The following is a 26,346-nucleotide window of genomic DNA, read 5'->3' on the forward strand; positions in this document are numbered from 1 at the left end:
TTATTATTATTATTTTATTGTAGCTGACGTTCGGCTCGCTCTTCTGTGACGTCGGCCCTGGCCATTAATGAGGGTTACAGATGAGAAACTGAGGCTGAGTGGGTGCAGCTGGGTTTACACCTGAGCGAGGATGTGAGTCCTGGTCATCCTAGTTCACCTAAAATTCTGCCCACTAGACCTGACACCATCTTGTGGGTAGCTCTCTTCCTGCCAGCAATTCAGTTCTTCAGCTCAAATATGACTTCCCTCTGAATTGCACAATTGATTTACCTTTGATTGAGATAGTGTTTGGAAAGGGAACAAAGGTGAATGAAGTGGACTATGGAGGGGCGGAGCACCCAGTTGCTGCTGGATGAGAGCTGGGTTAATAATTTGCACTAATTTTCCCCAGCCTGATCTCCAAAGTCTCTTCACACATGCAAGTCCATGACTGGGTTGACTGTAACTCTAAAGATGACACTGATGTGTGAATGGCAAATAGAAAGCCAACGGAGGCAGGACCTCCACACCACCCAATGTCAACTCCAGGGCAAGTGGAGACTGTTCACACGTTGGCCTGAGGTTTTCCAGGTGTTGAATGATGGAGCAGTGGGAGAGGAACACGGGCATGTTCAGAGGTGACCTGCGCACAGTGCCTCCAAGAGCAGCCCCCTCAGGTGGCCATTGCTGCGCTGCCACCATGGCAACGGGGCAAAGCGAAGGGAGAGCTTCCTTTCCGATTGGTAGACCGGCTGGACTCGCTTCACTTCTGATTCGTAGAGAGCTGACCCAGCCACTTCCTTTCTCGTGGATGCACGACACTCGCCGGGGTTCAATGTCGTCTCTTTGGAGTTGGGCAGCCTGCCCTTGTGAGGATATCTACTAGCCAGGAACTTCAGAAAGGTGTGAATAGTTGAACTCTGCTTCAGCACCATCTGCTTGTTCTCACTTAAGCACCCCAGATATACAAATGACCCCTGCTGAAATTTCCTTTTCAATGAAAGTGTAAAAGATAGAGGAGCCCAGTCCTCCTTTTCATAGGGTCACCCTAGTAAACCACCCCAGCTAAACCCCGACTCCTGCAGCAGGTTGAAGGGGCCCAAGGGTGGCTAACCATGACATGTGCCGGTCTCCCAGTGATTAAAAAGGGCTAGAGATGGTGGCTTAGAGTATCCCACACATCCACTGATGCTTGAGCCACGACAGGCTTTCTCTATGGTCGCATAGCAACAGCTGGAGCGGCTGGCAGGTGCCATTTTCCAGTGCAACAGCTGCTGGGATAATCAGTGGCAGTGGTAGCAGGTCATAGAATCATAGAGTCACAGACTCTAGTAGAGTTGGAAGGGGCCTCTAAGGCCATCGAGTCCAACCCCCTGCTCAGTGCAGGAATCCACCCTAAAGGTCAACGCAGGAACTACGGAGCAGTGAGAAGCAATGAACTACGGCGCATTGCGTGGTTGCCGGTGATTTGATGGGCGCATGGTTTTCTGAACCCTTCCTGGTCTGTAGTTCACCTAACCACCATCCCCTGATTGCATCAGAACAGGGCCAATATCGTAGCAATATCATTTTTGTGAACCGCCCAGAGAGCTCCGGCTATTGGGCGGTATAGAAATGTAATAAATAAATAAATAAAATAAATAGCAATCCTTCTACCTGCAAGAACAGAAACAAATAAACCTAATTGTCCCGTGGATCAAATAATCAGAATACTGATTAACCAGGAAAGAGACTGTAAGATTTGGCACCAGTTCCAAGGATTAAGCATTCGACGTGTTTGCCCGGTGTGGTTATGTAACGCAGAAGGTGGTGCCAACTCAGCCCCAACAAAAGCCTTCGAACCCCAGCCAAACGGGGCAGAATCCATCTCTTGGAAACAGAGAGGAACAGCTGGTGAATAGCTGCCACCATGGAGCTGGCGGGTACAGTCACCCTCTTCCTCGTCATCTACCTGTCCTGTCTTGTCATCATATCAGCAAAGAAAAAAATAGCACGCAAGGGGACGCTACCCCCCGGACCCACCCCTCTGCCTCTGATAGGGAATTTCCTGCAGATCAAGTCAGGAAAAATCCTACAATCCCTTCTAAAGGTGAGTTGGGGTGTGGAGGGCTCCTGGCACTACCCATAATAAGGCCTTGTGCAGTTATTTTGCTTTTTCCTCCTGAATAATAACAACAACAACAACAACAACAACAACAACAACAACAACATATTTATTTGTTACCCGCCTCTCCCTCTGGATCTGAATAGAGTTTTTGAGGACAGAAAAAAGAGGGATGAAGCAGTAGGGAAACATGGCGGGCTTCCAATGGAAGACAACGTGGTTGGACCACTGTGTTAGCCAAAGTGATTGCACAATGAAGGCCTAATTTTATTTCTTTATTGCGTTTCTATACTGCCCAATAGCCGGAGCTCTCTGGGCAGTTTACAAATTTACTAATTGCTATCCCTAACCCTTAGTGTTGCCTGGAACAGAGCACGGGTATGAAGGATTAAATGGCAAATGAAAGGAAATGTTCAAATTCAAGTAGGCATCTTGCTGCCTCCTTAATAGATTCATCCCTTCCCTTGTGATCTTCTCCAAGAAAGCACATGTATGTGTCTTCTTCCTCCAATTTTCTAGATATTCCTGTACGTATCCCTCCAACCAAAACATTAACCTTATCCATTTCTCTCTCCCTCCCTCCCTTACGACATTGTAGTCGTAAAACTATTTTCCTGGTTGACAGGGTTGCTGTGAGCACTGAGAAGCACTTTCCGCTCCCAAATAGGGCAGCAATATTCATGCTCAACGTGATGACTGCTAGTAATTTCACGTGTTTCCTTTTATAACCCCCTTTTTTATTCCCCAAACTTTTGGGGGGTTGGGTTGGGTTATTTTTTGTTTTGATATCTGGACTTTTGGAAATTATAAACAGATGTTGGTTTTTTTCCATTAATTTTTTCCCCTCTTTTCAAATTTTACACACAGCTTCCATGTCTCACGTATAACCCTTTGTGTTTACCTGCTGATTGCATCCACATGGGGGAGATTTCCTTCTCCTCTGTGGTCTTGGTGGCCTCTTATTTGGTAAATGTATTTATCTATCAGAATGTTTATAACCTGACATTCTGGTCCAACGACCGGAACCCCAAGGCATCTATAGATTTCCAACTGGAGGCCTTGCTGATGTTATTTGGGTATGGAGGCTTCAGTTAGCTGTTGTGGCTTCTGGCTACGGCCTTCTGTGCTAGATCTGTTGATAGGTGTATACCCAGCCCAGCATTCAAAGCCTTCCCATTTTGTGGACAAAAAAGAACTTAATGCCATTTATACCAGTGGCCATCTTAACAGTCAAGGAATGGATTCTAAAAAGGGGAAGCTGTGGATAAAAGATTTTCCTATGAAAAATCATCATCATCATCATCATCATCATCATCATCGTTTTGTTATTTTCTTGTTTAGTTGCGTGAAAAATATGGGCCAGTGTTCACGGTCTATTTTGGAACGCGTCCCATTGTGGTCTTATGTGGACACGATGCCGTGAAAGAGGCCCTGATAGACAAGGCGGATGAATTCAGTGGAAGGAAAACCAACCCTACCGTAGAAAGGACCTTCCAAGAACACGGTGAGGCGCCCAGCTTGGCCTTGCGAGAAGAGCATCCCTTCCACTCTTTCCGGGTTGACATTCCGAGCTTCATCACACCAGGGTTATACGGTGCAGTCACTGCAAATTGCATGCAAAGGTCTCTGAGGTTTCCCCGCTTATAATCTGCTTTGACTGTGTAGCACTCCCAGGTATCCTGCTTTAATTGTGCTTTAAAGCCAAAAGAACCAAGCTATTTTGCTACCTCTTTAGGAGCGAATCATTTGTGGTTTTCTGAGTGGCCACTGGGGGAACAGGAAGAGGATTTGATATCTTTAAAGTACAAATTAAACACATGCTTACATCTGCGTAAGTTTTAAAGATAAAGACATCAAAATTGGCACAGTAATAGATATTAAAGAGAGCTTTAAGCATACCAAATTTGAATCAGATTGGGTAATCCATTGATTTTAAATGATTTTTTACATTTCCCCCTTAAACCCTTTTCCTGTTATGCAAAGGAACTTAGGAGCGCTGCCGCCTGGGGTGTGATTTAGCTAGCAACAACAACAATGACAGCTTTACACTGTAGGGGATAATTCAAGGGAAACAGGTTCGTGGGATGAAGGCTTCCATCTCCTTCCCGCTTCCCCAGGGGTGGTCTTTTCCGAAGGGGAGCGCTGGAAGCAGCTGCGACGGTTCTCACTCACCATCCTGAGGAATTTCGGCATGGGGAAAAAAACCATTGAGGAGCGGATCAAGGAAGAGGCCCAATTCCTGCTGGAAGAATTTCAGAAGACCAAGCGTGAGTCAGGGGGGCAGGGAGGATTCCACCCCACCAGCCCAGTTGAAGAACCCTGGATTCTAAAGCCTAGGCAGGGGTTGCGGGGTGGGGGTGGGGCTTTTCCTACAGAAGGAGATTCTAAGTTTGGGCTCAAGGAGGATAGGTAGATAGATAGAAAGACTGGTGATATCAAGCATTACTATTGCCCCAAATATGGGAGTGGTAGCGTGGGAGTAGTGAAAAGGAACTGGGAGAACAAATTGAAAGGAAAGGTGGCACCTTGCAGCCAGTGGGGTTTCCTTCGTTAGAAATGAAAGGGAAACCTCAAAATCCATCATCCCCATTCAGTAGGGCCAATGGTCAAAAATGCTGGAGGTGTAGTCCAAAACATCTGGAGGGCATCAGGATGGGGAAGGCTGGATTAGAGGGTGGATGGGGGGGATTGTCAGACCTTTATTTATTATTTGTTGCCTTTATTTATTGCATTTCTATCCTGCCCCATAGTTGAGGCTCTCTGAGCAGTTCAGAAAAACTAAAACCTCTAGTTGCAGTGTAACACAACGTAAAATATAAAAGCTTAAAACTACAACATAGAAGTCATTCCAAATGTCCCTAGAAGCTACAATGGGACCTTTAGAGCAGTGATCCTACCTTCTTCTTCTTTTCTGCCCTCGTGCTCCAGAGAAGCCCTTCGACCCCACCTACTACCTCAGCCGCGCCGTCTCCAACGTCATTTGCTCCATCGTCTTTGGCGACCGCTTTGACTACAAGGACAAAGAATTCCAGTCCCTCATGGAGATGATGAACAACAGTTTCCGGGAGATGAGCACAGCCAGGGCTCAGGTACACCAACCCTCCTCTTCACACAGACGAAAAAGAGGCCAAGTACTGCAGGTCTACGCTAGGGTGACCAACTGTCAGGATTTCCCCGGATTTGTCCTGGTTTTTGTTCTTTCCATGGTGTCAGGGGGGATTTTCTATAATTTTCAATAATGTCCTGGAATGACACACCTTCCCCTTTAAGGCTGCCATTAGCATGGCTGGAGGGAATGACATGCTTTCTTGAGGCACATCATTCCCCCACCCCGAGCTCCAATTGAGTTCTTAAAGGGGAAAGTGGGTCATTCGTGGACATTATAGAAAAGGCCGCAATTGGAGTGGATGGTGGTGGTGCAGAATGAAATCCTTTCCCCTCCTCCACTCCAATCGGGTTCTTTAAGGTGGCGGGGGAATAACATACTTTCTGCAGGACTCAGAAAGCTGCTTCCCCCCCACACACACTAGGTGTCCTCTTTTTTGGTTTCCCAAATATGGTCACCCTAGTCTACGCTCAGTAGGAATCATGGGCATTGCAGTCCTGGAGGTACCAGACTGGAGCAGGCTATGCTAGAAGGCCCTTCTTGCCTGTAATAAAGTCTTCCACCCCATGGAGCTCAATATCTCTATCTATAGAAGGACTATGTACAGTCCAGGTGCATGACAGAAATAAATAAACACATAAATTGGTGCAGTTTGACAAAGATCTTATTAGCCCCCTTCCTTTTATGAAGAACAAATTTCAGCCTTAATTTCAGCAGAGTATAAAGAGATTTCATCAAAAGGAAATAAGGGGGGGGGGGGAAACACATCAAGGGAATTATAATTGGTATCTTATATAAGAATCCGGTAGTGTAAGGCTTGAGAACAAAAGACCGATTTTGCTCATTTTTGTTTCAAACTGAAACTTGAGCAGTGTAAATGTGCAGAAAATGTTGAAACTTTGAAAAGCTCAAAGCTTGAGCTTCAACAGCAAAACAGTATGTTTATTTGCTCTGCCCTAAAGGCTGCGTGCCACTTTTTCATTCTCAGGCTACTGGGCCCCCTGGCAACATGGACTTTACACATGTCTGGAGAGAATTGAACAAACAATTTGTTTAAGAAGAAATCACAATTCCCAACATACTTCACAAGCAAATGTTACAATGTTTATTTATATTTCATAGTAACCCACCAGTGAATGAGCCTGGGGAGCTCCCAAAAACGTTTGGGTGGGGGTGTTTTCCCGTAATATGGCCCTTTGCTGGCAGCTCCAGAAAGCCTCACAGGGGCAAACTAAGGAAGTAGTGTCTGCTGCCCCACGGAGGAATTGCAGGTCACTCACTAGGCCCATTTCCTCTCCTCTTACAGTTATACGACATGTATGTTGAGGTCCTGAAGTACTTTCCAGGGCCTGAGACCAAGATCTACAACATGCTGGATAACATGAGGGTCTTCATTGCCAAGAGAGTGAAGGAGAACCAGAAGACCCTTGACCCCAACTCCCCTCGGGACTTCATCGACTGCTTCCTCATCCAGATGGAGAAGGTGCCTTGCTGGTGTGGGAGGTGGGGAAGGGGCTGCTGAACAGACTAGGCAGCAACCTAGAGGCCCACATGAGGATGAAAGAGCAGTTCACTATTTGCAAAGACAGGAGACCTCCAGCTCATACATGTGGATGCCATGGCTTTTACACCCGGCAAAAGATGTGGCAAGAAACAAAAAGGCGTAACAATTTCCTTTAAAAACAAAGCAAAAAAACCAAAATGAAACCAGCAACCAGAGAACAACAGGCTGTAGTTGACATCAAGACTGCTGGTTCCATGCTCAGTATCTGAATCACAGAATCATAGAATAGTAGAGTTGGAAGGGGCCTATAAGGCCAGCGTGTCCAACCCCCTGCTCAATGCAGGAATCCACCCTAAAGCATCCCTCACAGATGCTTGTCCAGCTGCCTCTTGAAGGCCTCAAATGTGGGAGAGCCCACGACCTCCCTAGGTAACTGGTTCCATTGTCGTACTGCTCTAACAGTCAGGAAGTTTTTCCTGATGTCCAGCCGGAATCTGGCTTCCTTTAACTTGAGCCCATTATTCCGTGTCCTGCACCCTGGGAGGATCAAGAAGAGATCCTGGTCCTCCTCTGTGTGACAACCTTTCAAGTATTTGAAGAGTGCTGTCATGTCTCCCCTCAATCTTCTCTTCTCCAGGCTCAACATGCCCAGTGAAGATATTTTCAAACCTGAGGACTGCAAAAAGCCCATTCTCAAAAATGGGAATTGTCTTTGCAACTACCCTATGATCAGGTGTGCCGCTGTTTCGTCACTTGTGAACCGAGGCAGCTCGCCCTAACTGTACATGGGACATTTCATTGTGATGCGCATTGGTCCAGCTAAGGATAATGTTTTACCTGTTTTGCATCTGCAGCACAAATGGAAAGGCAATTAGGAGCTAACGAAAATAATACAACCAGCTTGCCTAGGCTCTGTTCACACTGCAGACCCCAAACCCTTTCCCATTCCCACTGCCGACAGAGAATGAGGTGGCCACCTGTCCCCACCTCCTGCTCCCAAGAGCCATCCAGATTGGGATCATAGAATCATAGAATAGCAGAGTTGGAAGGGGCCTACAAGGCCATCGAGTCCAACCCCCTGCTCAGTGCAGGAATCCACCCTAAAGGGATGCTCTAATGATGTCTGCTCCTCTTTGCCTTCAGGAGAAAGACAACCCATCCAGTGAATTCAGCATCAAGAACCTGGAGCTCACCACCCTTAACTTGTTCTTTGCTGGGACGGAGACCGTCAGCTCCACCCTGAGATATGGTTTTCTGCTGCTGATGAAATACCCCGACGTGCAAGGTACAGGGGTGGGGTGGGGACTTGGGCTATTGCAATGGCTATGGAAGCAATGGCTACTCGAATGCATCCAAGTGTCTCTCTCCAGGTCAAGGAGTGCAACTGACAAGTCAAGCTTTGTGTGTGAGTTTCTGTACGAATCTCTGTCAGTAAGAAGTTGCCATCTTACAACTTTGCACTTTGTATATAGGTCTAAGAACACATGGACCTTTTGCGTAAGGAGGTGATATGCTGGGTCCGACCAGCAGCTCCATGTAGTCCACCATGCACTTTTCCACAATGTCCAGCCAGATGCCTCTAGGAAGCCCACAACCTGAGCACACACAACACCCCTCACCTGGTATTTTGTCCCCCAGCAACTGGCACTCAGAGGTTCACTGCCTCTGGACATGGAGGGTCTATTTATGTTTTGCTCTTGCTGGGTCAGACTGAGTATTAAGGCAAGGGAAAGGAAAGGAACCGCTCGTGCAAGCACTGAGTCATTACTTGATTCTTGGAGGGACGCCAGCTTGCGCAGACGTTTTCTTGGCAGGCCTTATAGCGGGGTGGTTTGCCTTTGCCTTCCCCGGCCGTTATTCCCTTTCCCCCAGCTAACTGGGTACTCATTTTACCAACCTCGGGAGGATGGAAGGCTGAGTCGACCCGAGCCGGCTGCCTAAAACCAGATTCCGCTGGGATTGAACTCAGGCCGTGGGGAGAGTTTCAGATGGGCAAATCAGTGAATGGCAAAAGGACGAGTTCCGGCTCTTTCTACACCTGCTGGCGTTCCGAGAGGGATGGGGGGAGGCTCTCACGATATCCTGGAAGGAAGCAGGGACGTCACGGGGGGGGGCTTTTTCTTTTTCTGTTCTTTTTTTAAAGCAGCGGGGCCGGTCGCGCAAGCATGAAGCCCCGCTCCACCAAAAATGTAAGTTTTAAAAAACAAAAACAAAATCGCCCCCTCCAACCCCCGCCCTGCCATCCCAGGGGTGACAAAATTGCTGCCACCCCCTCTCCTGATGGGCACAGAGTCGGACGAGTTAGCACGGCACCAGGCGGGACAGGCGCCCACACCTCACACAGTCTCAGGATGATCCCGAAACCGCAGGAAGAATTGGGTTTTCCCAGGGTTTCTTTATCCCTGGGAAAGTCTGTGCCCGCCCCCCCCTTGCCCCCGAGAGTCCCTGAGTGTCATTTGGAGGCAGAGGGACTCAGCCGTGAGCAGCCTGGACTTTCAGGCTGGTGTAGAAATGGTCTCAGTCGAGCAGAGGGCTGTTCCAGGCAGGAATCGTCAGTACACAGATAAGGGTCAAACACAGGCCACAGCTAGACCTAAGGTTTCTCCTGGGATCATCCAGGGTTTGTCCCTGCCTGAGCACTGGATCCCCTGTGTGTCACCTAGATGAACAGGTTTGGTCCCTGGACGATCCAGGGATAAACCTTTTGTCTAGCTATGGCCACAGTGGCATCAGTATTATCAGGCAACAAAGAGTTCCAACAGAGGGTCTTAGGCAAAGGTTCAAACACAGGTAAGGAGTCAAACACAGATGCAGTCCAAGCAGGATTCTGAAGTTCAGCAGCTCAAGGGTTCCGTCACAGAGCAAGATCAGAGAAACGAGGATACAAGGCACAAGAGCGGCGGATATGACATTGTTTCAGCAACCAGCATGTTCCAATTTAAAGTTTACATAGCCAGATCTTCAGAACCGCCTGCATCACATCAGAGATCTTTGTAAGAAGTCCTCATGAGGAGGGCCCTACTCACGAGGAGCCTTCTTTTGTAAACAGGCACTGCGGCTCACAGATCTTTATCACACCAGGGTTATACTGTGCAATCACTGCAAATTGTGTGCAAAGGACTCCGAAGTTTTCCAGTTTATGATCTGCATTGACTGTGAAGTTCTCCCATGCATCCTGCTTTAATTGTGCTTCAAAGGCAAAAGACCCGACCTATTTTGGTTCTACTTTTGGAGCGAATCATTTGTTCTTTTCCATGCGGCCACTGGGGGCGCAGGTTCAGGATTTAATATGTTTAAAGAAAAATAAAACAAATGCTTACATCTGTGTAAGTTTTAAAGATAAAGACATCAAGATTGGCACAGTAATAGATATTAAGGAGAGCTTTAAGCAAACCAAATTTGAATCAGATTGGTTCATCTGTTGATTTTTTATGATTTTCTACATTTCCCCCCTGCCCGGGGTGTGATTTAGCTAACAACAACAACAACAACAACAACAGCTAAACGCTGTAGGGGATAATTCGAGGGAAACAGGTACGTGGGATGAAGCCAACAGAGGTTCCTCTGGCCAGCCACTTGAGACGATGAGATTCTCAGGGGCGAGGAGCGGCTTGCTCAGAGGAGGAGTTCCCCACTTCATGTGGGGATGGACCTGCAGCCATCACCCCAGAGACCCAGGATCCTCCTGGTCTTCGGACATGGGCTGTTCTGTCATTGTCTTCATCTCTGGGAGCTCGAGCTCCTCCTCTGAGGAACATTCCTGCAGTGAGAGCATGGCAGTTGGGTTACGTTGGAGTCAGGAATCAAAGTACCTAATTCTATAAATACATTTGGCAGCAAAGATGCACGAGGAAATTGACCGAGTGATTGGCCAGAACCGTGTCCCAAACATTGAGGACCGGAGCCAGATGCCCTACGTGGACGCCGTCATCCACGAAGTGCAGAGGGTCAGCGACCTCATCCCCATGGATGTGCCCCACTCAGTTATCCGCGACACCGAATTCCGAGGCTACGTCATCCCTAAGGTACACGCTGAGGCCAGGGCAGGAAGGTCGGTGGGAGGCCCAGTCGGGGGATCTCTTGGAGAGGTTATTCATGGGGTCCTGATTTGGAGCCAGCAACCAAATGGTTTCCGCCCATATTCTGTCCATGGGAATTATTGTTGACTGCCACTTGATGCAGTAATCTGTGGAGCCTAGTTTGAAAACCTCTGCTCTAAATCTTACTGGAGCTTCCATGAATCTTTGCAGTTGTGACTCCACACACTCTCTTTCCTAGGGGACAGAAATCTACCCCATGCTCACCACCGTCCTGCATGACCCCACAAAGTTTGATACCCCAGATGCCTTCAACCCAGGGCATTTCCTGGATGAGGACGGACGCTTCAAGAAGAACGACGCCTTTGTGCCCTTCTCCTCAGGTAGAGCCCCCTTGCCCCCACCCCACTGCCCTCCAAACACTTCTACCAATGAGAAGGATCCCATTCCTCTTTGGTTTATACCACACACCCACTCTTTCAACTCTCTTCTTGCAGCAAGCAGCCATTCTGGAAGGGACAAGAACTCTTCTGACAGACAGCTCTTTACACTGTGGTGTTTGTCCAGTAATGTCAGTGCATTTCTGACTTGCACGCAGCCACTACTGATACTCCTCCATCATGAATTAGTCTAATTCCCCTTTAGAACTCTCTTAGATTGTGGCAATTTCTACTTTTCTAAATTAATCTCTCTCACATACAAACACTGGAAGTAGCATTTAGCCATCATGATTAACAGCCATCTCTTCACTCCTTTTGGAGGCTCTTGTTGATGTTGGCCATCATCATAGCTTGTGGCAACAAAGACGTAAACATTAATCTGTCTGTCTGTCTGTGTCTCTCTCACTCACTCACTCACCCAGGGGAAAGAAGGCAGGACATTTTTGTCTGTCCTGGAACTCCTGTCAATCACATTCATCATAGGAAGGGCGTTGCAGGGCGTTGAGGGAGAAATGTCCCTTCCTCTCCCTGCTCTCTCTCCAGCCTAGGCATTCTTTCCCAAACCCTCTGTCCTGCCCCCACCTCCACCACTCTTACTTGCCTTGTTGAATGCATGAGCCGTTCCTGCTGTTCCAAGATATGAATCACACAGGAATCAGCTCTTCCGGCCGCTTCTGGGGGAGCCCAGCCCCTTGGCCCACGCAAAGCTGCCCGTCTCCTTCCCACCTGATTGCTCTCCTCTCTCCCTCGCAGGCAAGCGGATCTGCCTGGGCGAAGCGCTGGCCCGCATGGAGCTCTTCCTCTTCTTCACCACCATCCTGCAGAGATTCTGGCTGAAGCCCCTGCAGGCCCCCCAGGACATTGACACAACCCCCCAGGAGAGCGGCTTTGCCAACATCCCGCCCCTCTACCAGCTCTCTGTCATCCCACGTTGAGTGGGAGACCGGATTCAGGGGCCCCTTCCTCCCCTGCAGAAGCTGGATTCCCAGGATAGACCGGGGGGGGGGGTGAGGGGGGGTGTTGTAATTTTTCCTGGCAATCACAAAAGGGCTTTCGAGGGGTGGTTTCCACATTCCACCCTCAAATTTGGCTTCACTCCCCTGCGGTGCTTTCAGAAGTCCAGGGAGGAAGCAGGTGGCGTTGCCCTTCTTAGGGGTCCCTTCTTGAACCATTGTGGCCCTTCCTGCCCCTGCTGATCCTGAAGGGCTTTGATGCCTTTTGATTTGATTTTCAACATACGAGTGTACTCAAAGCCTTGAAGTTGCCTTAAAATGATAAAAATATATATACTGCATTCAGTATTTTGTCTTTCTAGTTTATTATCAATTCAAAGGACTGCTGTGATACATGGAACACGACCAGGTTTCCAGGCTAGTGAGCATCAGACGTCCATAGCCCTGCAACCTGTAGCCTGGTGGAGCAATAAACAGCCACCGCTGGTGTGGCCAGGAGGCCCCGTCGAGGAGATGCACAGCTCCAACCTCACCGGGTTTTCCCTTGTGCGAGGCTGCACCGAGCATTTAGGGTGCACGTAAATACCCTGGTGTCAAGTCGGCTGATAACAAATAGGGGCTGAATACAAAAAGGGATTGAGAAGAGCTCCAAAGGGATCTTTCCAAGCTGGGGAAACTGCAGATGCGGTTTAATGTAAGCAAGTGCAAAGTGATGCATGTTGGGGCAAAGGAATACATTTTATTTGTCTATGGCACAAAGGCCGTTACAATCACAACAATAAAACAAGATGTCAGGGAGCAAAAGGTCCTATAAAGCCCCAGCCTGGGAGAAGAGGCTAAGATATAATAATAATAATAATAATAATAATAATAATAATAATAATAATAATAACAACCTTAGTGCACTGCCATTGCTCAGAATGCAGGTTTTCCGAAGTTTGGCTTGTGCAAACTGTACCACGCAGCGGCTGAGGGATCAAGGGGTTGAGCCATGCCATTCCCCCTGGATATCACACCTGCCCCAGGCCCCATAAATCCTCTACGTGGCCCTGCAAAACCAGCTTGGGGGGGTCACCAAACACCAGCGTCCCACTAGCTGGAAGACCTAAACTCTAAGGATGACACAGATGTGTGAATGGCAAATAGAAAGCCAATTGTGGCGGGACCTCCACATCACCCAATGTCAACTCCAGAGCAAGTGGAGACTGTTCACACGTTGGCCTGAGGTTTTCCAGGTGTTGAATGATGGAGCAGTGGGAGAGGAACACGGGCATGTTCAGAGGTGACCTGCGCACAGTGCCTCCAAGAGCAGCCCCCTCAGGCGGCCATCGCTGCGCTGCCACCATGGCAACGGGGCAAAGCGAAGGGAGAGCTTCCTTTCCGATTCGTAGACCGGCTGGACTCGCTTCACTTCTGATTCGTAGAGAGCTGACCCAGCCACTTACCTTCTCGTGGATGCACGACACTCGCCGGGGTTCAATGTCGTCTCTTTGGAGTTGGGCAGCCTGCCCTTGTGAGGATATCTACTAGCCAGGAACTTCAGAAAGGTGTGAATAGTTGAACTCTGCTTCAGCACCATCTGCTTGTTCTCAGTTAAGCACCCCAGAGGACAGCTCAGGGGGTTACTGCTAGATCCAGCTATGTCACCGGAGGGCCAAATAGCAACCATGGCATGCAGAGTGTCATGTGGGGGGCAAAAATCCTGAGAACAATGGTTAGTAAACCTAGGGTGATCCTATGAAAGGAGGACCGGGCTCCTGTATCTTTAACAGTTGCATAGAAAAGGGAATTTCAGCAGGGGTCATTTCTATATATGGAGAACCTGGTGAAATCCCCTCTTCATCACAACGGTTAAAGCTGCAGGAGCTATACTAGAGTGACCAGATTTAAAAGAGGGCAAGGCACCTGCAGCTTTAACTGCTGTGATGAAGAGGGGATTTCCCCAGATTCCCCATATATACAAATGACCCCTGCTGAAATTTCCTTTTCAATGAATGTGTTAAAGATACAGGAGCCCAGGGCCAGATCTACACGTTGTTGCGAAGGCGCTTGCTTGCGTCTGGAGTGCGCCCCGAAGCTCATCGAGACACACAGGTGTACTTTCAAAGCGCATTTTCCCGGCTTTGGGGCGCTGTTATTTAGTCCGCCTTAAGTCCATTTAAGGCGTCCCTTCTTCCAACGTGTGTAACAATGAGTCGCTCTTTCCTCCCCGCCCCGCTCCGCCCAGGCTTATTTTGTGGCCTTTCGACTTCCGATACCATTTCTGGTCCAAACAGCAGCATCCATCTTTAATCATCACCAAAACGAATATGCACATATGCGCATCCACATTAACTATTAAAAAAAATTACAAATGGGAAAGGCAAAAGAGGGAACGACTGAGGAAAATGGAACGTCATTTTCACGTGTGCATCCAATTTAGCTTAGAAGGAAAAAAATTACCTTTCGATAATCGCCAAGATAGACTGTGCGACGAAGAAGAACTAGCTCCATTGCCGTTCTGTAAACAGCAGATTAAACGAATATGCACAAATGTGCATCCATATTAACTATTAAAAAAAATTAAAATGGGAACGGCAAAAGAGGAAAGCAATGAGGAAAATGGAACCGACCTCACCTGTCCTCGCGTTTGCCAAGCACACTTCAACGAGCACAACGACCCAAACAGGGAATTCTGGGATTTGAGGAATTGTTTAAAAAGGGGGGGAGCAAGGGAGTACGTCACAAGCATCCCCCAAAGCCAGCCTCTAAGAAACGCCCACTTGGGACGGAAGGGACGGAAGGGACAGAAGTGTGAACCGCTCCGAAGGAACAAAACGAAAGAAAAGGCGCATGAGGCAGTAAAGAAAGAGGCGCCTCATTTTGGTACATACTTAAAAAAGGAGCACTGAAGCGCCTTCACAACGATGTGTAGATCCGCCCCAGTCCTCCTTTTCATAGGGTCACCCTAGTAAACCACCCCAGCTAAACCCCGACTCCTGCAGCAGGTTGAAGGGGCCCAAGGGTGGCTAACCATGACATGTGCCGGTCTCCCAGTGATTAAAAAGGGCTAGAGATGGTGGCTTAGAGTATCCCACACATCCACTGATGCTTGAGCCACGACAGGCTTTCTCTATGGTCGCATAGCAACAGCTGGAGCGGCTGGCAGGTGCCATTTTCCAGTGCAACAGCTGCTGTGGTAGTGCTACCAGTGGCAGTGGTAGCAGGTCATAGAATCATAGAGTCACAGACTCTAGTAGAGTTGGAAGGGGCCTCTAAGGCCATCGAGTCCAACCCCCTGCTCAGTGCAGGAATCCACCCTAAAGGTCAACGCAGGAACTACGGAGCAGTGAGAAGTAATGAACTACAGCGCATTGCGTGGTTGCCGGTGATTTGATGGGCGCATGGTTTTCTGAACCCTTCCTGCTCTGTAGTTCGCCTAACCCGCCCCCCCCCCCCCCGATTGCATCAGAACAGGGCCAATATCACAGCAATCCTTCTACCTGCAAGAACAGAAACAAATAAACCTAATTGACCCGTGGATCAAATATTCGGAATACTGATTAACCAGGAAAGAGACTGTAAGATTCGGCACCAGTTTCAAGGATTAAGCACTCGACACTTTTGCCCGGTGTGGTTATGTAACGCAGAAGGTGGTGCCAACTCAGCCCCAACAAAAGCCTTCGAACCCCAGCCAAACGGGGCAGAATCCATCTCTTGGAAACAGAGAGGAACAGCTGGTGAATAGCTGCCACCATGGAGCTGGCAGGTACAGTCACCCTCTTCCTCGTCATCTACCTGTCCTGTCTTGTCATCATATCAGCAAAGAAAAAAATAGCACGCAAGGGGACGCTACCCCCCGGACCCACCCCTCTGCCTCTGATAGGGAATTTCCTGCAGATCAAGTCAGGAAAAATCCTACAATCCCTTCTAAAGGTGAGTTGGGGTGTGGAGGGCTCCTAGCACTGCCCATAATAAGGCCTTGTGCAGTTATTTTGCTTTTTCCTCCTGAATAATAACAACAACAACAACAACAACAACAACAACAACAACAACAACAACAAGAACAACAACATATTTATTTGTTACCCGCCTCTCCCTCCGGATCTGAATAGAGTTTTTGAGGGCAGAAAAAAGAGGGATGCAACTGTGGGGAAACATGGCGGGCTTCCAATGGAAGACAACGTGGTCGGACCCCTGTGTTTGCCAAGGTGATTGCACAATGAAGGCCTAATTTTATTTATTTATTGCATTTCTATACTGCCCAATAGCCGGAGCTCTCTGGGCAGTTTACACATTTACTAATCGCTATCCCTAACCCTTAGTGTTGCCTGGAACAGAGCAAGGGTATGAAGGATGAAATGGCAAATGAAAGGAAAGGTTCAAATTCAAGTGGGCATCTTGCTGCCTCCTTAATAGATTCATCCCTTCCCTTGTGATCCTCTCCAAGAAAGCACATGTATGTGTCTTCTTCCTCCAATTTTCTAGATATTCCTGTACGTATCCCTCCAACCAAAACATCAACCTTATCCATTTCTCTCTCCCTCCTTCCCTTACGACATTGTAGTCGTAAAACTATTTTCCTGGTTGACAGGGTTGCTGTGAGCACTGAGAAGCACTTTCCGCTCCCAAATAGGGCAGCAATATTCATGCTCAACGTGATGACTGCTAGTAATTTCACGTGTTTCCTTTTATAACCCCCTTTTTTATTCCCCAAACTTTGGGGGTTGGGGGTTGGGTTGGGTTATTTTTTGTTTTGATATCTGGACTTTTGGAAATTATAAACATATCGGTTGTTTTCAAGTAAAATCTTTCCTCTTTTCGAATTTTACACACAGCTTCCATGTCTCAGTATAACACTTTGTGTTTACCTGCTGCTTAAATGTTGGTGCATCCACATGGGGGAGATTTCCTTCTCTTCTGTGGTCTTGGTGGCCTCTTATCTGTAAAATGTATTTATAACCTGACATTCTGGTCCAACGACAGGAACCCCAAGGCATCTATAGATTTCCAACTGGAGGTTTTGCTGATGTTATTTGAGTATGGAGGCTTCAGTTAGCTGTTGTGGCTTCTGGCTACAGCCTTCTGTGCTGGATCTGTTGATAGGTGTATACCCAGCCCAGCATTTGAAGCCTTCCCATTTTGTGGACAAAAAAGAACTTAAAGCCATTTATACCAGTGGCCATCTTCACAGTCAAGGAATGGATTTTAAAAGGGGAAGCCGTGGATAAAAGATTTTCCTATGAAAAATCATCATCATCATCTTTTTGTTATTTTCTTGTTTAGTTGCGTGAAAAATATGGGCCAGTGTTCACGGTCTATTTTGGAACACGTCCCATTGTGGTCTTATGTGGACACGATGCCGTGAAGGAGGCCCTGATAGACAAGGCGGAAGAATTCAGTGGAAGGAAAACCAACCCTACCCTAGAAAGGACCTTCCAAGGACACGGTGAGGCGCCCAGCTTGGCCTTGCGAGAAGAGCATCCCTTCCACTCTTTCCTGGTTGACATTCCGAGCTTCATCACACCAGGGTTATACAGTGCAGTCACTGCAAATTGCATGCAAAGGACTCCGAGGTTTCCCGCTTATAATCTGCTTTGACTGTGTAGCACTCCCAGGCATCCTGCTTTAATTGTGCTATAAAGCCAAAAGATCTGACCTATTTTGCTACCTCTTTAGGAGCGAATCATTTGTTGTTTTCCGAGTGGCCACTGGGGGCGCAGGAAGAGGATTTGATATGTTTAAAGTACAAATTAAACAAATGCTTATATCTGTGTAAGTTTTAAAGATAAAGACATCAGAATTGGCACAGTGATAGATATTAAGGAGAGCTTTAAGCATACCAAATTTGAATCAGATTGGGTCATCTGTTGATTTTTAATGATTTTTTACATTTACCCCTTTAAACCCTTTTTCTGGTATGCAAAGGATCTTTCGAGCGCTGCCGCCTGGGGTGTGATTTAGCTAGCAACAACAACAATGACAGCTTTACGCTGTAGGGGATCATTCAAGGGAAACAGGTTCGTGGGATGAAGGCTTCCATCTCCTTCCCGTTTCCCCAGGGGTGGTCTTTTCCGAAGGGGAGCGCTGGAAGCAGATGCGACGGTTCTCTCTCACTGTCCTGAGGAATTTCGGCATGGGGAAAAAAACCATTGAGGAGCGGATCAAGGAAGAGGCCCAATTCCTGCTGGAAGAATTTCAGAAGACCAACCGTGAGTCAGGGGGGCAGGGAGGATTCCACCCCACCAGCCCAGTTGAAGAACCCTGGATTCTAAAGCCTAGGCAGGGGTTGCGGGGTGGGGGTGGGGCTTTTCCTACAGAAGGAGATTCTAAGTTTGGGCTCAAGGAGGATAGGTAGATAGATAGAAAGACTGGTGATATCAAGCATTACTATTGCCCCAAATATGGGAGTGGTAGCGTGGGAGTAGTGAAAAGGAACTGGGAGAACAAATTGAAAGGAAAGGTGGCACCTTGCAGCCAGTGGGGTTTCCTTCGTTAGAAATGAAAGGGAAACCTCAAAATCCATCATCCCCATTCAGCAGGGCCAATGGTCAAAAATGCTGGAGGTGTAGTCCAAAACATCTGGAGGGCATCAGGATGGAGAAGGCTGGATTAGAGGGTGGATGGGGGGAGATTGTCAGACCTTTATTCATTATTTGTTGCCTTTATTTATTGCATTTCTATCCTGCCCCATAGTTGAGGCTCTCTGGGCAGTTCAGAAAAACTAAAACCTCTAGTTGCAGTGTAACACAACGTAAAATATAAAAGCTTAAAACTACAACATAGAAGTCATTCCAAATGTCCCTAGAAGCTACAATGGGACCTTTAGAGCAGTGATCCTACCTTTGTCTTCTTTTCTGCCCTCGTGCTCCAGAGAAGCCCTTCGACCCCACCTACTACCTCAGCCGCGCCGTCGCCAACGTCATTTGCTCCATCGTCTTTGGCGACCGCTTTGACTACAAGGACAAAGAATTCCAGTCCCTCTTGGAGATGATATACAACACTTTCAAGGAGACCAGCACAGCCAGGGCTCAGGTACACCAACCCTCCTCTTCACACAGACGAAAAAGAGGCCAAGGACTGCAGGTCTATGCTTAGTAGGGATCACGGGCATTGCAGTCTTGGGGGCACCAGACTGGAGCAGGCTATGCTAGAAGGCCCTTCTTGCCTGTAATAAAGTCTTCCACCCCATGGAGCTCAATATCTCTATCTATAGAAGGACTAGATAGAGTGGGGGTGGGGGTGTTTGGGTGGGGGTGTTTTACCCTACTATGGCCCTTTGCTGGCAGCTCCAGAAAGCCTCACAGGGGCAAACTAAGGAAGTAGTGTCTGCTGCCCCACGGAGGAATTGCAGGTCACTCACTAGGCCCATTTCCTCTCCTCTTGCAGTTATACGACATGTATGTTGAGGTCCTGAAGTACTTTCCAGGGCCTGAGACCAAGATCTACAACATGCTGGATAACATGAGGGTCTTCATTGCCAAAAGAGTGAAGGAGAACCAGAAGACCCTTGACCCCAACTCCCCTCGGGACTTCATCGACTGCTTCCTCATCCAGATGGAGAAGGTGCCTTGCTGGTGTGGGAGGTGGGGAAGGGGCTGCTGAACGGACTTGGCAGCAACCTAGAGGCCCACATGAGGATGAAAGAGCAGTTCACTATTTGCAAAGACAGGAGACCTCCAGCTCATACATGTGGATGCCATGGCTTTTACACCCGGCAAAAGATGTGGCAAGAAACAAAAAGGCATAACAATTTCCTTTAAAAACAAAGCAAAAAAAACAAAATGAAACCAGCAACCAGAGAACAACAGGCTGTAGTTGACATCAAGACTGCTGGTGCCATGCTCAGTGTCTGAATCACAGAATCATAGAATAGTAGAGTTGGAAGGGACCTATAAGGCCAGCGTGTCCAACCCCCTGCTCAATGCAGGAATCCACCCTAAAGCATCCCTGACAGATGGCTGTCCAGCTGCCTCTTGAAGGCCTCAAATGTGGGAGAGCCCACCACCTCCCTAGGTAACTGGTTCCATTGTCATACTTCTCTAACAGTCAGGAAGTTTTTCCTGATGTCCAGCCGGAATCTGGCTTCCTTTAACTTGAGCCCATTATTCCGTGTCCTGCACCCTGGGAGGATCAAGAAGAGATCCTGGTCCTCCTCTGTGTGACAACCTTTCAAGTATTTGAAGAGTGCTGTCATGTCTCCCCTCAATCTTCTCTTCTTCAGGCTCAACATGCCCAGTGAAGATATTTTCAAACCTGAGGACTGCAAAAAGCCCATTCTCAAAAATGGGAATTGTCTTTGCAACTACCCTATGATCAGGTGTGCCGCTGTTTCGTCACTTGTGAACCGAGGCAGCTCGCCCTAACTGTACATGGGACATTTCATTGTGATGCGCATTGGTCCAGCTAAGGATAATGTTTTACCTGTTTTGCATCTGCAGCACAAATGGAAAGGCAATTTGGAGCTAACGAAAATAATACAACCAGCTTGCCTAGGCTCTGTTCACACTGCAGACCCCAAACCCTTTCCCATTCCCACTGCCGACAGAGAATGAGGTGGCCACCTGTCCCCACCTCCTGCTCCCAAGAGCCATCCAGATTGGGATCATAGAATCATAGAATAGCAGAGTTGGAAGGGGCCTACAAGGCCATCGAGTCCAACCCCCTGCTCAGTGCAGGAATCCACCCTAAAGGGATGCTCTAATGATGTCTGCTCCTCTTTGCCTTCAGGAGAAAGACAACCCATCCAGTGAATTCAACATCAAGAACCTGGAGCTCACCACCCTTAACTTGTTCTTTGGTGGGACGGAGACCGTCAGCTCCACCCTGAGATATGGTTTTCTGCTGCTGATGAAATACCCCGACGTGCAAGGTACAGGGGTGGGGTGGGGACTTGGGCTATTGCAATGGCTATGGAAGCAATGGCTACTCGAATGCATCCAAGTGTCTCTCTCCAGGTCAAGGAGTGCAACTGACAAGTCAAGCTTTGTGTGTGTGTTTCTGTACGAATCTCTGTCAGTAAGAAGTTGCCATCTTACAACTTTGCACTTTGTATATAGGTCTAAGAACACACGGACCTTTTGCGTAAGGAGGTGATATGCTGGGTCCGACCAGCAGCTCCATCTAGTCCACCATGCACTTTTCCACAATGTCCAGCCAGATGCCTCTAGGAAGCCCACAACCTGAGCACACACAACACCCCTCACCTGGTATTTTGTCCCCCAGCAACTGGCACTCAGAGGTTCACTGCCTCTGGACATGGAGGGTCTATTTATGTTTTGCTCTTGCTGGGTCAGACTGAGTATTAAGGCAAGGGAAAGGAAAGGAACCGCTCGTGCAAGCACTGAGTCATTACTTGATTCTTGGAGGGACGCCAGCTTGCGCTGACGTTTTCTTGGCAGGCCTTATAGCGGGGTGGTTTGCCTTTGCCTTCCCCGGCCGTTATTCCCTTTCCCCCAGCTAACTGGGTACTCAGGCCGTGGGGAGAGTTTCAGATGGGCAAATCAGTGAATGGCAAAAGGATGAGTTCCAGCTCTTTCTACACCTGCTGGCGTTCCGAGAGGGATGGGGGGAGGCTCTCACGATATCCTGACCACAAGAGCCTCCCACAGGGTGAACACGAGGTGTGCGCAACATCCTGGAAGGAAGCAGGGACGTCACGGGGGGGGGGGGCTTTTTCTTTTTCTGTTCTTTTTTTAAAGCAGCGGGGCCGGTCGCGCAAGCATGAAGCCCCGCTCCACCAAAAATGTAAGTTTTAAAAAACAAAAACAAAATCGCCCCCTCCAACCCCCGCCCTGCCATCCCAGGGGTGACAAAATTGCTGCCACCCCCTCTCCTGATGGGCACAGAGCCGCACGAGTAAGCGCGGCACCAGGCGGGACAGGCGCCCACACCTCACACAGTCTCAGGATGATCCCGAAACCGCAGGAAGAATTGGGTTTTCCCAGGGTTTCTTTATCCCTGGGAAAGTCTGTGCCCACCCCACTCCTTGCCCCCGAGAGTCCCTGAGTGTCATTTGGAGGCAGAGGGACTCAGCCGTGAGCAGCCTGGACTTTCAGGCTGGTGTAGAAATGGTCTCAGTCGAGCAGAGGGTTGTTCCAGGCAGGAATCGTCAGTACACAGATGAGGATCAAACACAGGCCACAGCTAGACCTAAGGTTTCTCCTGGGATCATCCAGGGTTTGTCCCTGCCTGAGCACTGGATCCCCTGTGTGTCACCTAGATGAACAGGTTTGGTCCCTGGACGATCCAGGGATAAACCTTTTGTCTAGCTATGGCCACAGTGGCATCAGTATTATCAGGCAACAAAGAGTTCCAACAGAGGGTCTTAGGCAAAGGTTCAAACACAGGTAAGGAGTCAAACACAGATGCAGTCCAAGCAGGATTCTGAAGTTCAGCAGCTCAAGGGTTCCGTCACAGAGCAAGATCAGAGAAACGAGGATACAAGGCACAAGAGCGGCGGATATGACATTGTTTCAGCAACCAGCATGTTCCAATTTAAAGTTTACATAGCCAGATCTTCAGAACCGCCTGCATCACATCAGAGATCTTTGTAAGAAGTCCTCATGAGGAGGGCCCTACTCACGAGGAGCCTTCCTTTGTAAACAGGCACTGCGGCTCACAGATCTCTATCACACCAGGGTTATACTGTGCAATCACTGCGAATTGTGTGCAAAGGACTCCGAAGTTTTCCAGTTTATGATCTGCATTGACTGTGAAGTTCTCCCATGCATCCTGCTTTAATTGTGCTTCAAAGGCAAAAGACCCGACTTATTTTGGTACTACTTTTGGAGCGAATCATTTGTTCTTTTCCATGCGGCCACTGGGGGCGCAGGTTCAGGATTTAATATGTTTAAAGAAAAATAAAACAAATGCTTACATCTGTGTAAGTTTTAAAGATAAAGACATCAAGATTGGCACAGTAATAGATATTGAGGAGAGCTTTAAGCAAACCAAATTTGAATCAGATTGGTTCATCCGTTGATTTTTTATGATTTTTTACATTTCCCCCCTGCCCGGGGTGTGATTTAGCTAACAACAACAACAACAACAACAACAACAGCTAAACGCTGTAGGGGATAATTCGAGGGAAACAGGTACGTGGGATGAAGAGGTTCCTCTGGCCAGCCACTTGAGACGATGAGATTCTCAGGGGCGAGGAGCGGCTTGCTCAGAGGAGGAGTTCCCCACTTCTTGTGGGGATGGACCTGCAGCCATCACCCTGGAGACCCAGGATCCTCCTGGTCTTCGGACATGGGCTGTTCTGTCATTGTCTTCATCTCTGGGAGCTCGAGCTCCTCCTCTGAGGAACATTCCTGCAGTGAGAGCATGGCAGTTGGGTTATGTTGGAGTCAGGAATCAAAGTACCTAATTCTATAAATACATTTGGCAGCAAAGATGCACGAGGAAATTGACCAAGTGATTGGCCAGAACCGTGTCCCAAACATTGAGGACCGGAGCCAGATGCCCTACGTGGACGCCGTCATCCACGAAGTGCAGAGGGTCAGCGACCTCCTCCCCATGGATGTGCCCCACTCAGTTATCCGCGACACCGAATTCCGAGGCTACATCATCCCTAAGGTACACGCTGAGGCCAGGGCAGGAAGGTCGGTGGGAGGCCAGTCGGGGGATCTCTTGGAGAGGTTATTCATGGGGTCCTGATTTGGAGCCAGCAACCAAATGGTTTCAGCCCATATTCTGTCCATGGGAATTATTGTTGACTGCCACTTGATGCAGTAATCTGTGGAGCCTAGTTTGAAAACCTCTGCTCTAAATCTTACTGGAGCTTCCATGAATCTTTGCAGTTGTGACTCCACACAGTCTCTTTCCTAGGGGACAGAAATCTACCCTTTGCTGAATACTGTGCTGAATGACCCCACAAAGTTTGATACCCCAGATGCCTTCAACCCAGGGCATTTCCTGGATGAGGATGGACGCTTCAAGAAGAACGACGCCTTTGTGCCCTTCTCCTCAGGTAGAGCCCCCTTGCCCCCACCCCGCTGCCCTCCAAACACTTCTACCAATGAGAAGGATCCCATTCCTCTTCCGGCCGCTTCTGGGGGAGCCCAGCCGCTTGGCCCACGCAAAGCTGGCCGACTCCTTCCCACCTGATTGCTCTCCTCTCTCCCTCGCAGGCAAGCGGATCTGCCTGGGCGAAGCGCTGGCCCGCATGGAGCTCTTCCTCTTCTTCACCACCATCCTGCAGAGATTCCGGCTGAAGCCCCTCCAGGCCCCCCAGGACATTGACACAACCCCCCAGGAGAGCGGCGTTGCCAACATCCCGCCCCTCTACCAGCTCTCCGTCATCCCGCGTTGAGTGGGAGACCGGATTCAGGGGGCCCTTCCTCCCCTGCAGAAGCTGGATTCCCAGGATAGACTGGGTGGGGGGGTGAGGGGGGGTGTATTGTAATTTTTCCTGGCTCTCACAAAAGGGCTTTCGAGGGGTGGTTTCCACATTCCACCCTCAAATTTGGCTTCACTCCCCTGCGGTGCTTTCAGAAGTCCAGGGAGGAAGCAGGTGGCGTTGCCCTTCTTAGGGGTCCCTTCTTGAACCATTGTGGCCCTTCCTGCCCCTGCTGATCCTGAAGGGCTTTGATGCCTTTTGATTTGATTTTCAACATACGAGTGTGCTCAAAGCCTTGAAGTTGCCTTAAAATGATAATATATATATATATATATACTGCATTCAGTGTTTTGTCGTTCTAGTTTTATGATCAATTCAAAGGACTGCTGCGATACATGGAACACGACCAGGTTTCCAGGCTAGTGGGCATCAGACGTCCGCAGCCCTGCAACCTGTAGCCTGATGGAGCAATAAACAGCCACCGCTGGTGTGGCCAGGAGGCCCCGTCGAGGAGATGCACAGCTCCAACCTCACCGGGTTTTCCCTTGTGCGAGGCTGCACCGAGCATTTAGGGTGCACGTAAATACCCTGGTGTCAAGTCGGCTGATAACAAATAGGGGCTGAATACAAAAAGGGATTGAGAAGAGCTCCAAAGGGATCTTTCCAAGCTGGGGAAACTGCAGATGCGGTTTAATGTAAGCAAGTGCAAAGTGATGCATGTTGGGGCAAAAAAAAAACCCCAACTTCAAGTATAACCTGATGGGACCTGAGCTATTGGTGACAGACCAAGAACGAGATCTTGGGGTTGTGGTGGACAGCTTCATGGGATGACCCCACTGGGTTCCCATATTACAAGAGATTGCCTCCTCTCCCCACTACCCCAACTACTATTTATGAAGTTAGCTCTTCGGGCGATGAACACTTGCGTGCATAACATCATCTGTATTTGGGGCCTTTGTCTCTCAGCATGACTCGCTTTATCATCATTGGTGGAAAGGGGGGGCTACCCAGGAGGGAGAGAATGGGCTGCATGTTAGGAAATTCCTAGAACACTGGCAGAGCATCCAAGGCCAGTTGGGCAATGGATAGAAGGCGGGAGCAGCGGGCAGCTGAGCACTGTTTTGCTGTGTAAGCAATAAGCCTGGATTGCACAAAATAAACGATTGCTTTCTTGGCTCCTCAGGCCTTCTGTGAAACAGATGCTGAGCAGCCCTTAGCCATCATGGCTAGTAGAGGCCCAGGTTGCAACACACAGCTAGTGCCTTGGGTCTTAGGCCAGCCAACAGCAGCCAGCCTGCCCCTCTTACATTGGGAGATGTCCTCCGCTTTTCCTGGTAGAAGCACCTCCACAGGGCAGCAGCAGCACAGAACAGAGAGAACAAGAAATCCAACCAGTGTAGGAGACAACGGAGCAGGAGGAACAGCGGTAGTTGTGTTATTCCCCCCTTCCTTCCGATCTTGATGAAGAAAGTTTTGACACTTATATATGACATGCCTACGGCTGAACCCGTTAGATGTCTGTTTCTTCTTCGTCATGGAAAAACCATGAAGAAGGATCCCAGGGAGGGCAAAGGCATACTTGATTCTGCAGCCTAGAATTTCAGGTTCTGAAATGCATACTGATAACGATCCGTTTCAAACCTTGGCTTGCGGCCTTGATGGGAGGGGCATAAGTGCTCCCCATCCCAGGTAGAGTCCTTGAGATTGATTTGCTCCCAGTTATTGACACTTTCCTGACATTTGGACCTTTCAGTACCTTTCCCACACGTAGCTGGGGTGGGGGTTAGATTTGGAGTATTCTTTCCATTGGTCTCAAGGCTACCATGGATAGGCTATCCATGGCTACTAGCCATGATGGCAATATTACCTCCAGTAGCAGTGGAATTGGAGTGTCCCTTCTA

The 26,346-nt window shown here is 48.7% G+C and overlaps 2 protein-coding genes across 4 annotated transcripts; both read left to right on the forward strand.

Moving 5' to 3' along the window:
• Positions 1–1,719: 1,719 nt before the first annotated feature.
• On the forward strand, positions 1,720–12,464 carry LOC134408214 (cytochrome P450 2G1-like). Its single transcript, XM_063140397.1, has 9 exons — positions 1,720–2,068; positions 3,425–3,587; positions 4,201–4,350; positions 5,012–5,172; positions 6,496–6,672; positions 7,837–7,978; positions 10,531–10,718; positions 10,972–11,113; positions 11,924–12,464. The coding sequence occupies exons 1-9, from the start codon at positions 1,889–1,891 to the stop codon at positions 12,103–12,105; spliced, it is 1,485 nt and encodes a 494-aa protein (XP_062996467.1). The 5' UTR covers positions 1,720–1,888; the 3' UTR covers positions 12,106–12,464.
• Positions 12,465–12,606: 142 nt separating this feature from the next.
• On the forward strand, positions 12,607–24,779 carry LOC134408215 (cytochrome P450 2G1-like). 3 transcript variants are annotated; one of them, XM_063140400.1, is made up of 9 exons: positions 12,607–12,817; positions 17,389–17,551; positions 18,165–18,314; positions 18,977–19,137; positions 19,492–19,668; positions 20,833–20,974; positions 23,495–23,682; positions 23,935–24,076; positions 24,237–24,779. In XM_063140400.1, the coding sequence occupies exons 1-9, from the start codon at positions 12,806–12,808 to the stop codon at positions 24,416–24,418; spliced, it is 1,317 nt and encodes a 438-aa protein (XP_062996470.1). In that variant the 5' UTR covers positions 12,607–12,805; the 3' UTR covers positions 24,419–24,779. The 3 variants fall into 3 exon arrangements, with proteins under 3 accessions (XP_062996470.1, XP_062996469.1, XP_062996468.1); XM_063140398.1 differs by lacking the exon at positions 12,607–12,817 and adding an exon at positions 15,766–16,038; XM_063140399.1 differs by lacking the exons at positions 12,607–12,817; positions 18,165–18,314 and adding an exon at positions 15,764–16,038.
• Positions 24,780–26,346: the final 1,567 nt, after the last annotated feature.

The sequence above is a fragment of the Elgaria multicarinata genome, chromosome 13, assembly GCF_023053635.1.
Source record: "Elgaria multicarinata webbii isolate HBS135686 ecotype San Diego chromosome 13, rElgMul1.1.pri, whole genome shotgun sequence".
Classification (NCBI taxonomy): domain Eukaryota; kingdom Metazoa; phylum Chordata; class Lepidosauria; order Squamata; family Anguidae; genus Elgaria; species Elgaria multicarinata.